This window comes from Talpa occidentalis, unplaced genomic scaffold, assembly GCF_014898055.3.
Source record: "Talpa occidentalis isolate TD23 unplaced genomic scaffold, MPIMG_talOcc4v2.1 talOcc4.15, whole genome shotgun sequence".
Taxonomy (NCBI): domain Eukaryota; kingdom Metazoa; phylum Chordata; class Mammalia; order Eulipotyphla; family Talpidae; genus Talpa; species Talpa occidentalis.
In genome coordinates, this window is record NW_023601543.1 from 46,683,562 (window position 1) to 46,699,099 (window position 15,538).

Below are 15,538 nucleotides of genomic sequence, written 5' to 3' on the forward strand. Positions count from 1 at the left end.
AGAACAAGGTAGACTTAAGGGTCTCTACTGAAAAAGAAGAAATCTGGACGAACCATTGATTTAGTGTCAAACCTGGACTTGCAAGAAATGTAAGACATGGCTCCAGTTCTCATGGAACGTAGAAGGGACGAAGGTTATAAGGACTGCTAGTTAGTTTACTTTTACAAGGTGCTCTGTGCTTTCAGAGGAGAGGTAGTCTCATGTTGTAGAGAGCAATATCTCAAAATGTAAAGAATATCTAAAAATATCCTGTGGGTATTCCAGGAGAAATGATCAGGGCACCTTTCCAGTAGAAGGAGTAGTTGGAGCAGAGATGCAGGAGTGATAGAGCATCCTTCCCATATTTTCTGTGAATAGATTACCTGGAATACAAGCTTCATATGGGGGGAGAGTAGAAGGGTGAGCTGGTAAAGAGTTAGAGACAGAGAAAAAAGGAGGGCCTTGAATGCCCACGACAACACATGCGCACCTCATTGAGTAAACAACGGGTAACCACCATTTTTTGAGCAGGAGAAGGCTGATCAGAGACACTTTTGAAAGACTCTTCTAGGAGTAGGAAGTGGAATAGACAGGAGAGAGTAGAGGGTAGAGGGCCAGGAAAGAGGAGATTGAAATCATTAGGTGGATGGGGTACAAACCCTATAAAAGTCCCTGCCCCCTTCACACCAGGGAATCCAATTTGGGGTGTGCCTTCTGCCTCCTAGCTGGTCAATCTGGCAATAAATGTTCTGTGCAGCAAACTTATTGCTTGAAAACAAATTTGGTGACCCAGAAGGGTCCCAGGAACAAAGGTCCCAGACTACCTGCACAAGACTGCAGCCATGGGGAGGCGGGAATCCCCATCACTGATCCTGAGTGGCCACTCAAACTAATTCATCTAGATGCTCAACAACTGGATTCCTTTCACTCCATTTTGATGCTCCTGGACCCTCAATATTGCTTTCATTATGTGAGACAAAACAGTTCTTGGAAAAGATGTCTTTTGGATAAGTAACCTGCTTTGAGTATCTATCTGCTAAATCATCTATTAGTCCACTAGAACTGTGGGTTAGAGTCGCACCCTAGACAAGGTAGAAAAAAATCTTTCTTGATTTAGAGTCCCCAGGTCCCTGGGTTAGAGTTCCAGGAAGAAAGACAGTGTAACAAGGAAATAGCTGCAGAAGGCATTCACATTCAGAATCCTTGGGTTAAAGTCCTGGGAATGAGAACTTTGAAATTTGAAAATAAATTGGATTGAGCTATTTCTATAGTGAGTAATAGTTATGGAAGAGCAAATGCATACCTGACTACCATCCATCAGGATTTATTAAAAAAATTTTTAAAACTAAAAAAAAATTTTGAGCTTCCCTGGTGTCCTAGGGGTTAAATCTCAGTGCTGTCACCACTACGGCCTGAGTTCAAGCCCCAGTCAGGGAGCTAACCCACATGTGGTGCAACAGACCTCTCCCATCTGGCCTGCTGCTCCCCTTAGCAGTATATTTCAACAAATCCACCTGTTCTGCTCCCCACTCTGTCTCTGGTGTATCTCTCACACCCCACACCTCTGGCCTACATCCTTCTATGCAAAAAAAAAAAAAAAACCAAAAAACCACACACTAAAAAATCTTTGTCTGTCTGTATGTTTGTGTGTCTACCTATATGTTTTGTTGTTTATCTCCAGTGATATTGCTAAAATTAATTCATCTATATAGCTTATAAAAGATATCTATATAAATTATTTCTATACTCAGAAATATAATAGCAACTAACCCAATATGTTTTTCAAGAGCCCATTATAACTAATTTTAGTGAATATAAACTTGTTTTGAAGATAAAATCTTTAAACACATGGAATGAGAATATCTAATAATAGTTTTATTGGCCTCTCAAATATTTTTAGTAACTTAGGAGTGAAATTAAATTAAATAATGGGACAAAAATTTTAAAAGAATTATTTCAGGCAAGATGACCTTACTAGTTTAATTCCAAATAGATTGGATTAGGTATTCCATCCCTGTGAAAAGCTAAACCTGCAATATCTTGTGTATTAAATCTTGATGAAAATTTAACAGAGATAACTCAACTTTAAATTTGTTTCTCTTAACACTACTTAAGGAGTTTCCCAAATACCTTTTGAAAAATTAAGATCTATTAATTTTAGTTACAGAAATTTATTGATTATCTAAACCATTCTGCTGAGATATTAATTACTAAAATTTTGGGTTTACTTTTGGCTTCTTCTTGCACAATAAAAAGATTTAATGTCTGTAAATAAAATGTGTCTGTGTCATCTAGAAAAATTAAAGCACATGTTGTAAAAATTATAAATACTTGTTTGTAAGCTTTCCAATATTAAGGAATAATGATGAAATCTTTTTTACAATTACTTAACTAACTCTTAAAATGTAAAATTAATACTAATAAAATAATTTTAAAACTAATACGTGTGTCTCAGAAATTGCTTCAAGGATACAACCTCTAAAAAATAAAATATATTATGTACTGCTTTTGACTAGTTAGACTATACACATGACTAAATATAGCAAAAGCCTCTTAATAGCAATAAGATTGTGTGGGGAATAATATGAAAAAATTGTCATCTTTTGGCCACCCAATATAAAGTCTTATAACAAGTTCCCTTGTTCATTTAAACTACTACCTACAATTCTGAAGTAATCTACCTCTTTCTTTGGTCCCATTCTACCTTTTTTATATAGGGTCACTTTTGAATTACACCTGGGAAATTTCTAGGTTATAACTCAACAGTTGATATTCAGTCAGTAGACCGAAAAAATGAACCTGAGAAAAGAAAGAAGATCTCTGGGAAAAAAAGAAAAATTTAAATAGCAATTATCTTAGACTGAAGAAAGTAAAAAGATATCCTGAAACTCCTAGGAAAACTCCTTGTACCTTTTCCTCTGTCACTTAAAGTTTTAAACCTAGTCATTCTTTATAATGTAACCACCCTGGGAGTTGACCACACCACAACCTGTAGAACTGGAAAAAAATTAGACAGTCTTAAAAACATACAGATTAATAGATAATATTCCTTGATTTTTTAAATTTTCATTAAGAATTAGGAATTTTAAGATTACATTTATGGAAAATACAGAAAACAGAAAAAATGTATTTTCTTTTTTTAAAAAAAGATGTATATATTTATTTACTTACTTATGCATACAAGAACTGGGGTGTAGGTCAGAGGTGTGGGGGGTGAGAGGATTCACCAGAGACAGAGTGGGAAGCAGAACAGGCAGATCTACTGAGATACACTGCTAAGGGCAGCAGCAGACAAGACAGGAGAGATTTGCTGTGCCACGTGGGTTAGCTCCCTGGCCAGGGATCAAACTCAGGCTGTAGCAATGATAGCCCTGGGAATATTGTATTTCTTTTAAGTAAAAAAAGAAAAAAGAAAAATAATTTTTTACTCAAAACTAAATGAATGTAGTATGCTGTAGAAGGTCTGTCAAAGTGACAGTAATTAGAAATGAAGCTACCTAAAGGGGGAGGGAGGATTGGGATGGAAGCAAAATGAGGAGGGGGCCCAACACACTATGGTGAAGGACTGTGGGTGGTGGGTGGGATGTTTGACACATTGAGGAGGTATGAACCTGTTCCCCTAAATCATATAAAGTGTTGTAAATCAATGTTACCTCAAAAAATATTTTTAAAAAGTGGCAGAGATTTGTGTAGAGAAATCTTAAGAAACAAACTTTATATATATGTGGTCAAGTTGGATAAAGTCAAATCAATTGTTATAAGGGTTTTTTAAATTAAGTGTTTGATATCAGTATTGAACTTCTATAAAAACATATTTTAATTTCTTTCATCTACTAAAATAATACAAGAATTCTTAAATATGGTCACTATTAAACAGATTATAAACTGTTAGTAATCTAAAGACCTAGAGTTTCAAGTTCTCTGGTTAACTAAACAAACAAAAGTCAATCCTGTGAACATTGCAATGAGTTGTCAAAAACATATATTTGCTCTTAGAATCTTTAATTGTTACTGTGGGTAACTAAATTTTATTTCAAATAATTTGTGTGTTTTAAATTTTCTAATATCTATGACGAAATATCCCCAGAATCAAACTCTAAAATAAAAATAAATATGGGAAGTCTTAAAAGAACTCCTAAGGCACCCTATAAAAATAGTCTCTCTCCTTTGTGAGAGGGAAAATATTAAATTAGGTCTATTTGGGGTATTAAAACATCATGGGAAGAAGCACTGTCAATATAAAAAATGTATATAAAAATTAAAATGGATGTTCTAAAATTATGTACAACTTCCTAAAAGTCTAATATGTTCTGGAATATTATAACTTGCCAGTTCCAGTTATTATTCTAAAATATTACATGCCACAAATTAATTGAGCAGTCTTTCTCATCAAATATGTTATAAGCACATCTTTATAGTAATTTTAAAATCTTTTGCTATTTACAGAAACTATTACTTATTGTAATGTTTTGTATTCCAAGAAATTTAAAGGAAGAAAACTTTAACAACTACTCTGGAAAAGAGGTTTATCATGGAACAAAGGATAAAATATTGCAATTTGTGGAGAAAGGGGCTCATAAATATTGCTGACAAAAGATCTAGATTTTCTACATAGGACTAAATAGACCACTGAGGACCTTTTTTGTTTAAAATATTAATGGTTCATTTATATTTTGGTTTTATTCTCCCCAGATTTATGAAAACATTGTTCTTACTATACTTAATGCCAAAAAACCAAAACTAAAACCAAAAACCAAAAACCAGGATGGGTTTATTGGAATTAGACTTAATTTACTAACAAATTTAAGTTATTATGATTATTTGGTAAAATTGGGGTGAAGATGGAGAGAAAAATATATATTTTAGTAACCTATTTTTGTGGACATCAAATTCTAATCCTCTTTTTTTTTTAATTTTTTTTTATAGAGGCATGTTTTATTTATTTATTTGTTTGTTTGTTTTGTTTATACATGCACTGGGTACAGTCAGAAGCGCGGGAGGGTGAGAGAATTCACCAGAGCCAGAGCGGGGAGCAGAGCAGGCAGAAGGACCGAAGTACACTGCTGAGGGGAGCAGCGGGCGGCAGGAGAGGTCTGCGTGCCATGTGGGACCCGCCTCCGGTGGCCGGGGAGCAGCCGGGGATTGAACCAGCGCTGCAGAGGCTGCGGGCAGCTTCGCAACCCAGCGCTCAACCGCTGCGCCACCGGGGAGGCCCAAATTCTAATCCTCTTAATCATTGTTAAGGTTATTGGTTTTTTCCTGAAAATTGGATTGGATCTAAAATTTCTCTAATATCTGAATATGGCTTTCCAAATTAACATTTCAGATTTCCTCTTAATCTTTTGACTTAATTTAAAATACTGTTCTTTTTCATCCACAAAGAACTCACACAACTCAACAAAAACAAAGTAAACAATCCAGTCAAAAAATGGGCAGAAGACCTTAAAAGACACTTCTCCGAAGAAATGCAAATGGCCAATAGGTACATGAAAAAATGTTCAACATCCCTCATAATCTTGGAAATGCAAATTAAAACCACACTGAGATACCACCTTACACCAGTAAGAATGGCACATATTTAAAAAAAACTACCAGCTACAAATGTTGGCGAGGATGTGGTGAAAAAGGAACTCTCCTATATTGCTGGTGGGAGTGCAAACTGTTTGAACAGCTATGGAAAGCTGTATGGAGGTTCCTCTGTCTACTAAAAATGGAGCTACCATATGACCTGGCAATTCCACTCCTAGGAATCTACCCAAAGGACACAAAAACATTAATTCAAAAGAATACATGCACCCTTATGTTTATTGTAGCACTACTTACAATAGGTAAGACTTGGAATCAACCCCAAATGCCCAAAAATAGATGACTGGATTGAGAAGATGTGGTATCTATGCACAATGGAATACTATTCAGCAATCAAAAAAGATAAATCACAGCAACATGAATGGAACTTGAAGGGACTATGCTCAGTGAAATGAGTCAGAAGGAAAATGAAAAATACTGGATGGTTTCACTTATAGGAGGATTATAGGGGATTAAGGAAAAAATAATAACAACAAAACCATACAACATAACAAAACAAAAATACATAGATAACTATAAATCAGAGACATTCTGCAGGGGAGGGAGAAGGAGAAGGATCAAAATGAGGGCAGGAAGAGCACAAGGGAATATGGTGATGGTGCATGGGTGAATTGGTGGTGGAAATTCTATGGGCAATACACCTGAGAAAAGAAAACAAACATTGTAAGGAAATATATAAAACTCTTTCTAAAACCACACAAACTAAAATGAAAATATTTGATATCAAATTTGACATCATGAGATACAATCTTCATGCATAATTGCTATTTTCTGAATAGCTGATGACATTGGAGACACTGCAAGCCAGAAAAGCCTGTCATCTGAAGATGCTTTGAATCTGGCATCTAAAAATCCTTTGCTATTCCCCCAATGAACTTTTGGTTTGCTTCAATCTTTTTTTTTTTTTTTTGTAAGATTTATTTATTTAAATAAGATCTGAGGTACAGGCCAGAGGGGCTGGAGGGTGAGAGGATTCACCAGAGACAGAGCGGGGAGAAAAACAGGCAGATGAAACGAATGCACTGCTGAGGGGAGCAGTGGGCCAGACAGAAAAGGTCTGCCTCGCCATGTGGGTTTCTCCCTGGCGGGCCGTGAATCGAACCCGCACTGCAGAGGCCGCGGACAGCTTCACAGTGCTGTGCTCAACCTGCTGCGCCACCTGGGAGGCCCTACTTCAGTATTTAACCTTTTGTTTTTCTTTTGTTTCTACCAAAATGTATTTTGTTACTGTTTGCACAATAACTTAACTTTGGGACCCATCCACAGGACTGCTTCCAGAAGTTGGAGACAACTATTTAATTGGTCTTATCTATTCTCACGACAGAGAGAATGATAATCCAAAATAATCGAACAACTTAATTTCTAAATTGTGCGACTGCTCACATTTTCAAAGGCAGTACTATAGGAGAGCAAAAATCTGCTAGAAGACCAATCTAGCCGGGAATAAAAATTTCAGTTGCTCTGTTGTAGGTATGGGTTGCCCCTAAAAGCAGGTCCCTTCCTTAAGACTAAATTTTATGATAACCTTAAAACTGATCACAATGTAAAGAAATTGGATACTGCAAGAGATACATAAACTTTGTTTTTTTTTTCTTTTTAAAGAACTTTATTAGTATGTATTTCATAAATTAAGGAAAAGCTCATTTACCAGTGAGAAAAACCCTTATTTTACAATACAAGTGAGAAAGACAGCAAGGAGATATTGGTACTGTAACTTAAGAGGTATACAATCTTTGAGTACCACCTTGTCTATTATCAATTAATATGCTTTTAGTAATCTTATGTTTCCTAAAGATGTTCCTCCTTACTGTGTAAGTCCTGAGGACTGGATACGCCATAAGATTTGGAAAAAAAAAAACAACATTTTGAGGATCAACTGCAGCCCCAGTGGAGGGAGAGCTATGATGATCTCTTTAGCTGTCTCCCTGTGGAGATAGGTACCTTATTCAGGTCCAGGTTATAGCTCTTAATGCTTCTTTTAGTCCTGGGGTTAGGAATCTGTTTAATATTTAAGGTTATCCTAGCTTGTTTGAAATGATGCCTTTAGTCATCGCCCCCTAGTTACATAATCACTCAACATGTATGTAGTCTACCCAGAAGCCATGAGTATTTATAATTAAATGTAGAAAAATTCTACTCCTCAAACCCAGACCTACACCCTTAATCATCAAGAAATAATCAAGGTGGCCATTGCCACCACCTAATCAAGATTGAAGATTGTACACACTCAAGGGTGGACTGAAACCAACATCAATTTGTTCTCAGATCCCTAGGCAAAACAAAAACAAAAACAAAAACCTTAACTAAGTTCTCCTTTAAGGCTTGTTTTCACAGATGCAGCAGATCTTGACACTTTTCTACAAATGACACAACCTGAGTATGCGCAAATGCAATTAACCTTAAGCTGATCCCCAAACCAGCCAGAATGAAGAAACCTCTGATGGAACCAAACAAAACAGAAAAAGGGGGGCTACTCAGACTACATTTAGAGGTAAGGTGGACATCAGCAAAAATCCCAAAAATCCAGTTATCTGAAAAATCCTGTCCACAATTCTCCACTTTATGATGAGACAAGTCTTGCAACTTCCTCATTCCTGCTTTTATTCCTTCTTTTTTCCTCTTCTATAAAAGTACCTGCCCACTTGAGGCAGGGGGAGCAAATATTTGATGTGTCTCTCCTGCCTTTTTTCTTATCGATTTTGCAATAAAGCTTTCTTTTCTCAAAAGTTAATGTCATAGTACTGGTTTCTGCACACATTGGGCAGTGAACCCATTGCTTAATAATACTTCCCTTTTACACCTTCCCTGATCCCCTCAATTTGATGTAATATTTACTTTCTCTGACACCTTAACATCACTTCCCTGTACCACAGTCAGTCTTTCATTATAGTGACTTGAGTGTACGTCCAGCACTCAGACATAAAATGGGTACAATGATGGAATGAATGATTAGTTCATCTCTGTAACTACATAGTAATTGGCTTCTAGTTGACTCACTGTTGTAGTCTCACCAAGGACAGCCAATGTGTTATACATAGTATTTGCTTTTTAACCGCTGAACAGGTTTGAATGTCTTAAGCACCTCTGTGGACAACACTCGCCATTAGATGCTATATCTACCTCAATGACCTTCAAGATTGAGGATTTATATCACAGTTTCTAGCATAATCACATAAAAAAAGAAACTGTGAGTATAATAGCTAAACTAGTAGAGGACAACAAAGGGAATGCTGAAGATAATCTGAAAAGTCAAGAAGCCTGAAAAGGCCAGAAGCCTATTGAAAGATACTCAATACCACTAATCACTAGAGAAATGAAAGTCAAAGCCACAGTGACATGTCATCTCACACACATTAGGATAACTTCTATAAAAAGAAAAACAGAAAATAAGGAAGTGTTGGTGAAGATGTGGAGAAATTGAAATTTTTGTGCACATTTGGTGGAAATGTAAAATGGTCCAGCCACTATGGAAAAGATCTTGAAAATTCCTCAAAAAAAAAAAAAAAAAAAACAAGGAATTACCATATGATTCAGTAATCGTTCTGGCTATATATCCAAAAGGATTAAAAGCAGGGCTTCAAAGAGATATTTAAATACCCACATTCATAGCAGTAAAATTCACAATGGCCAAGAGGTGGAACCCCTGTCCATCAGCAGGTGAATGGAGGAACAAAATGTGGTATATTTATATAATGGAATTTTGTTTATCCTTAAAATAAGTTAATCCTGTCCCATATGATAGAAATGACTCTTAAAGACACTCTGTTAAGTGAAATAAACTAGTTACAAAAGGACAAATAGTATATAATTCCACTTATATGAAGTAGCCGGAGGAGTCAAATTCACAGAGATAGACGTAGAAAGGTGGATGCCAGAGATGGAAGCAGAGGGAAATTGGGGAGTTACTGTTTAATGGGTGCAGAGTTTCAGTTTGGGAAAATGAGAAATTTCTGGAGTTGGATGATGATGCTGATGGTTGCACAGCAACATGAATGTAATTACTGCCACTGAACTGTACACTTAAAAATGGTTACCATGTTAGATTTCACATTATATGCATTTTACCAAAATTTCTAAAAACTTGAAAAAATGCAAGCAAAAGAAAACATTTATGTTTATTCACATGTATTTTCAGTTAAGGCACATAAATGCCACTCATCCCTAATATCCCTCTCCACTGGAAACCGTTAAGATTGGTGGGAGGTGCATTACTAGGAGGTAAATCATTGCCTTCCTGGACCCTTACAAGTCAGTGTTGGATATTCCCTCTACACTATCCCTGTCTGAGGCAGTGTCCTTGGTGAAAGGAAAAAAAGGAAGAAAAAATGTGAGAAAAAATTCATTTTCTGGGAGAAAAATGAGAACATTTTATTGAGAAAATGTTTCAGGAGAGTCAGCACAATCTGGGTAACTGTGTTCCAATACTACACACAGGCTTTCTGGGGTGGGGCAGACCCCACTCCTGAAAACATCAAGTCACACAGCTCTCTTTTTTTGGGAAATATTTTTTTTTAATTTATTTATGCATACAAGAACTGGGGTGTAGGCCCGAGGTGCAGGGGGTGAGAGGATTCACCAGAGACAGAGTGGGGAACAGAGCAGGCAATTGAATGAATAGACTGCTGAGGGGAGAAGCGGGCGAATCAGGAAAGGTCTGCTGCGCCATGTGGGCAGCATCCTGGGCAGGAATTGAACTCGTGCTGCAGTGGCTGCAGACAGCTTCATCGGTTGCATCTTAACCCCTTGCACCCCCAGGGAGGCCCAGGCCGTGGTGGTAGTACCACTGAGACTTAACCACCAGGGAGGCACTTAGGCCACCAGGGAGGTCCCAGCTCTTCCTGTCTTGACCATCTGCTCTCTCTACATCACATTGTCCTACTCTTTCTGGGATCCAGACTTGAAATGGTGGCTATACAATGATACCAAGTCTCCTGGGACATTCACGTGCCCCTTATTTTCCCAGCTAACCACTGAAACTTAAAATAAAATACACAGACTTACAAAGAAAACTCGTATTAAAACAGAATATTATTAAAATGTGATATAGTAACATGCTTCTTGATTTATGCAGCAAATTACCAAATCTAAGTTCAGTTCCAATAACTACTAGAATTTTGAATAGTTAAAAGTGTAAATGAAATTTTGAGGTGCCTGCAACTATTAGCACAGGAAGTGAAGATCTCTGTGATATCCATCACTGACAAATCCAGAGGTGCTGCAAACATGTCTGTGGTTTGTTGCCTACCATTGTCATTTCAATTTCAGGTGAGTAAAAAGAAAGGACTAAGCCCATTTACCCAGCAATGATGATTATCTCATCAAGTCCACTGAACAGCTGGACCTTTCTCAAAATTCTGTCTATTGAGTCACTTAGGCATTCCTCAGATTTTCCAGAATTTTCTCACTATAGTCAACCCTGGAAAATCACCTCCCACCTACCTAGTAACACCAACTCTGCAAGCCACCACCACCTCTGCCCCCCCTCCCTGAATATGACCCTTCAGTTAGTTCAGAGCGGGATTCCTGAGAAGGCCGAGGTGATCTTTAAACCAGAAGAGTCACAGGCTCACTCATGGTCTTACTCTGAGAGTACCTCTCAGTTGGGAGGGAAGAAATCAAGTGTAGCCATCTCTTCCAGGGGGGAAGCACAGTACCCTCCCAGAGGGAGGGGACCAACCATCTCTTCTGAGCCCTCTATATTGGCCTCTTTCTTGGACTATTCCCCTGTGCTTTCCAGCCCCTAGGTTTCACTCACCTAAAATTATATAGAATGGGATCCAATGCATAACAGAGAAGGTGCGGAGGCCCTCATGAAGATCCAATCGGGAGAAGAAGGCCATGGCCATGGTGCTGTTCCTAAGTGGCAAGAAGCCCAAACAGAAGGCCAGCACCTCTAAAGCTGAGCTGATTATAGGTGCTTTGCTTTAATCACTTATCACTGACTCTTCACTGCTGGAGTTTTTTGACTTCAGCTAACCTTTCCTCTAATCTTTCCTGCTCTTTGCCCCACCCCAACTTCCTACACACACATCAGGTTTCAGATCAGACCATCCAGTCTCCTTAGTATGCATCCTTTCTCCATGGATGCCTTACTGCAATGAGGCATAAATGGCCTTGGGGTGACTCTAGTTGTGTGTGTGGAAATCCCTGATGAATTAGTGCAGGCAAAGAGAATGCTTAGAACTCTGAAAAGCTACCTTCCCCTGCAAGCATGGCCCCCATGGTTGTTTCTGTTCTAGTGGTTGCTCTTTGGCTCCTCCTGTTTTTTGCTGAGAACCACCTCATATACTAGAGCTTTTTCCTGCATATCCCTCCTTTTCCCTCTATTGCCGGGGTCTCTGTATCAGTGGCCAGATACTGTGTAGCAGAGTGGGAGAGGCATTGCACAGAGAGCAGACCCAGATTCCAGTCCCAGTTCCACCATGTTCTTCCCATGACACCTTTGGCAATTGCTGCATCTCTCTAGATCTCAACTTGGGCATTCATTGTTGGAAGGCATTATAGTGGTTAGGGATGGGACTTTTAGAGTCAGATAGCTGGAGTTCAGATCTCAGTCCTGCCACAAATTGCTGAACCCCATGGGTTTCCCTATCTACAAAATGGGATGATAATAGTACTTAATTCATAGGGTTGGTCTGAGGATTAAATGAGTGAATGAGTGTAAAGTGCTTAGCACAGGGCCAGTGCTTATACAGCTGGCCCTGTATAAGTCTTTTTTGTTAATATTATTTGTTTAATTCATTGAATGTCTACTGAATGTCTACTAATATGTTCACACCAAACTTCGCAAAATTAAAGATTGTCTGCAGGTTCCAGACTTTTGGATCCATGTCTTCTGTAACTGTGCATTTAGCATTTACTATTTGCCAAACACTGTTGTAGGTGCTGAGGATTCAGTGGGGAAGAAGAAAGACATGGTTTCTGCCTGGAACTTACAGTCTCATGGAGGAGACAAACATTAAACAAGGGGAAAATGTCACCAAAGATTTCTAAATACTTGAATTTGTGATGTGTTCTAAAGAAAAACGCCAGTATGCTCAGCATAAGTTCTTGAATATAGAAGGTGCTCAAAAATGTTCTGGATGTTATACAGAGGGCTGCTAGGAAAATCCAATATAAAATGGTACCAAGTGTCCTACAAGAACTAGGAAATATTGATTCCTTGGCCTTTTCTGGGGAGATTAGCAGAACTTGGTTTTCTTCCCTGCCCCCCACTTGGGATTGGGCCTCTTGATGAGAAGACCAAAATAACTCTTCAGAGTTGAACTTAGAGTTCAACTTCAGAGTTGAACTTCCTTGGTATGTTGCGGAGACGTGCTTTTGCTCCCAATGTACCCTCGCTGGCCGCCTGATAGGCTACTCCCTCTCTCCCCTTTCCTTTCCTTTTCTTCCCCTGGCTGGCCAAGGCTGTCAAGCTCCTTGGCATTACTTGGCCACATTCAGGGTGAAATACTCAGAATTTTCAGGGGAGGAGGGAGAGAAGCAGGAGAGGCAGGTCTGGCTCATTTAGGGGACCACAGATGTGGAGAAGGCTGGAGCTCTGAGGACAGACCAGTTTTACAGAACTGAGAGCCCCAAGGCTGGTAAGTAGTCCCTCCTTCACTTTCAGTAGATAAATAGAAGCTGTTTAGAAAGGACTTGAGGTCACACAGGGTGCCAGGGGTAAGGTAAGGACAAAGAGATATCCGCTTCTGTCTCCCACACATCCGACTCAGGCCACTCAAATAAATGCAGATAAAGGAGGGCTACTCCCCTGCTCCTGTAGCAGGATGAACTGGGCAAAGATCTTGATTGGTCACCCCCTCCTCCCCAAAACAGTGCCTGCTGTCTGAGCTGGAGCTCTCTTGAGCTGAATGGACAAGTGTAACACAAACACTGGGGAATGTAGAAAGAGCAAGTAGAAGAGAAGTAGGCCAGAGATAAACTCTGAACAGCCAGCACTCATGATTTCCCAACTGCAATGCAACATCAACAAGCATAAGTCTAGCCGCTTCAGAGTAAGCAGTGCCCAAGGAAAGGGGGCCAAGGAGCACCACAGGCCTGCCAATTTCATTCACATTTAAGGCTGACATGAGTCTCAACCTCAAGGAACTCACAGTCTAGAGTGTGAAGTAGACATAATCACAGACACCTGTGTGGGGTATGGGGAGGGTGAGTAGGGAGAGAAGCACCCACCCCTGGGGAGATCATGGAAGGCTTCACAGAAGAGGGGGTGCTGCGGTGAGGAGAAATGGGCTAGGCATGGATGGGCAGTCCAGGAAATACTGCAATTAATTGGCCAAAGCAGAAGATGTTAAGAAGCTTTGAAGGAGTAACAGAAAAACAAGGAAAAGTGAAGTGGGTTGCTGAGAAGGAATGGTGGAAGCAGCCTCAGGACTCTTCTTGCAGTCAAAGGTTCACCCTCAGTCTTCAGAATGACTCCTTTTCTAGAAATCTTGGGATAACTGAGGTTTTGCCATAATGTGTCTGCTTCTGATCTTTCTCTTTCTTATATACCCTTATTTGGATAGGCATTGGGTTTTCAGCTCAATTAAAAACACTTATGGGGAAACCATTTAATTCTAGGTGCCATAGATGTAAGGTACACACATAGTCCCTTCATTCCCTAAATTTTTACTGAGACCTGCTGTAAGCCTGGTATTTCTCTAGGTTGATGCACATGCCCATGTGTAAGTGTGTTTTTGTGTGAGTGTGTGTGTGAGTGTGTGTGTGTGTGTGTGTGTGTGTGTGTGTGTGTGTAGGGGGGTAGTGGTAGCGGAGTTGAGGTGGGGAGGTGGTATATTTTTCCCCCAAATTATGTTTATTGAGGAAAAATAGGTTTATGTCATTGTATCTGCTCTTGGGTTATAGATTTAAACTTCTACAAATGTGTATTTCCACATCTTGCCCACTACCAGTGCCCCAACAATCCTCTACCATGTTCCACTTGGGCCCCTCCTTCTCTTTCCCCCTCCCACCTCCATCACCCATTTGTAGTGGGCTCCAACCTTTAGGGAAGCACGGGACTTGACTTTTGCTATGATGGCCCAGAAGGCACAGAAGTCTGGAGGTCTGCTTTGGCACAGGGACTAGCTTAGTTTGACAAGAACCCAGGTTCATGGAGGGAAGTGGAGAAGGCTGGAAACTGATAAGTAGGGATGTTTTTCTTACAGAGAGATCTCTCCATTTGTCTAGAGGTCAGCGGGTCTAGAATCAAGTAAAAGTAGATCCAGGATGGATGAGTCGAGGAGGGGCTGTGGCAGGTAGGACAGAATGGAGGGGAGGGTCTTTCAAAATCCCCTGGAGGTCACTGGATCACTTCTCGGGGCAGGTAGCCCCCTGGGGATCAGCAGCATCTGGAGTCTTGGTTCAGGCTAGTGTGAACAGCATGGGTGTTTGCTTGGGGCTAAGGAGTTGCCAAACACAAGTTTTTCATTGCTAAAACCGGGACAGTCTTAGGCAAACCAGGATAGGCCTTGTCACTGCCTCCTGGACTTCAGCAGGCTGCTCCCACAGCTCTCCCTTTGAGCTCTAGGATTCTGCCAGAGGACAGCTGTCGAAGAAAGCCCTTCCCATATTACCATGGGCCCCGTTTCAACCCCTCCAAAGGTTCCCATTGTCTCTGGTATCAAGTTTGAACTCCAGAAGCTGGCATCCTGAGCCCTTTCCACACTGCTCTCTGCTCTCCTTGAAAGCCTTATCTCTTCTCACTTTCACACCACACAAGAGACTGTCTCTTTCCCCAATCAGGAAGTGCCCTTTCCTATTCTGGACCTTTGGCCACAGTGGCATCTTACCCCCTAGCTCCTACTCACCTATCAAGGTGTAGTAAAAATGTCACTCCTTGAAACTCTGCCCTGCTCTCTCCTGTAGGTTCCCAAGGTACACTATTCTTATTTGGGGGTGGGGTGTTAGTTTGGGAGTGTAGACCCCATCGCTACACCCAGATTCCAGTGCAATGCCCTTGGTAAGCTTTTGATGTATCTGCTTTGAA

The 15,538-nt window shown here is 39.9% G+C and overlaps 1 protein-coding gene across 1 annotated transcript in view; it reads right to left on the minus strand.

Annotated features, from left to right (window-relative positions):
* Window positions 1-11,405, minus strand: part of DGAT2L6 (diacylglycerol O-acyltransferase 2 like 6) — a 33,238-nt gene extending 21,833 nt beyond the window's left edge. Inside the window, exon 1 of the mRNA XM_037513042.1 lies at window positions 11,321-11,405. Coding sequence (XP_037368939.1) covers window positions 11,321-11,405 — 85 coding nt within the window. The remainder of the gene's footprint in view (window positions 1-11,320) is intronic.
* Window positions 11,406-15,538: the final 4,133 nt, after the last annotated feature.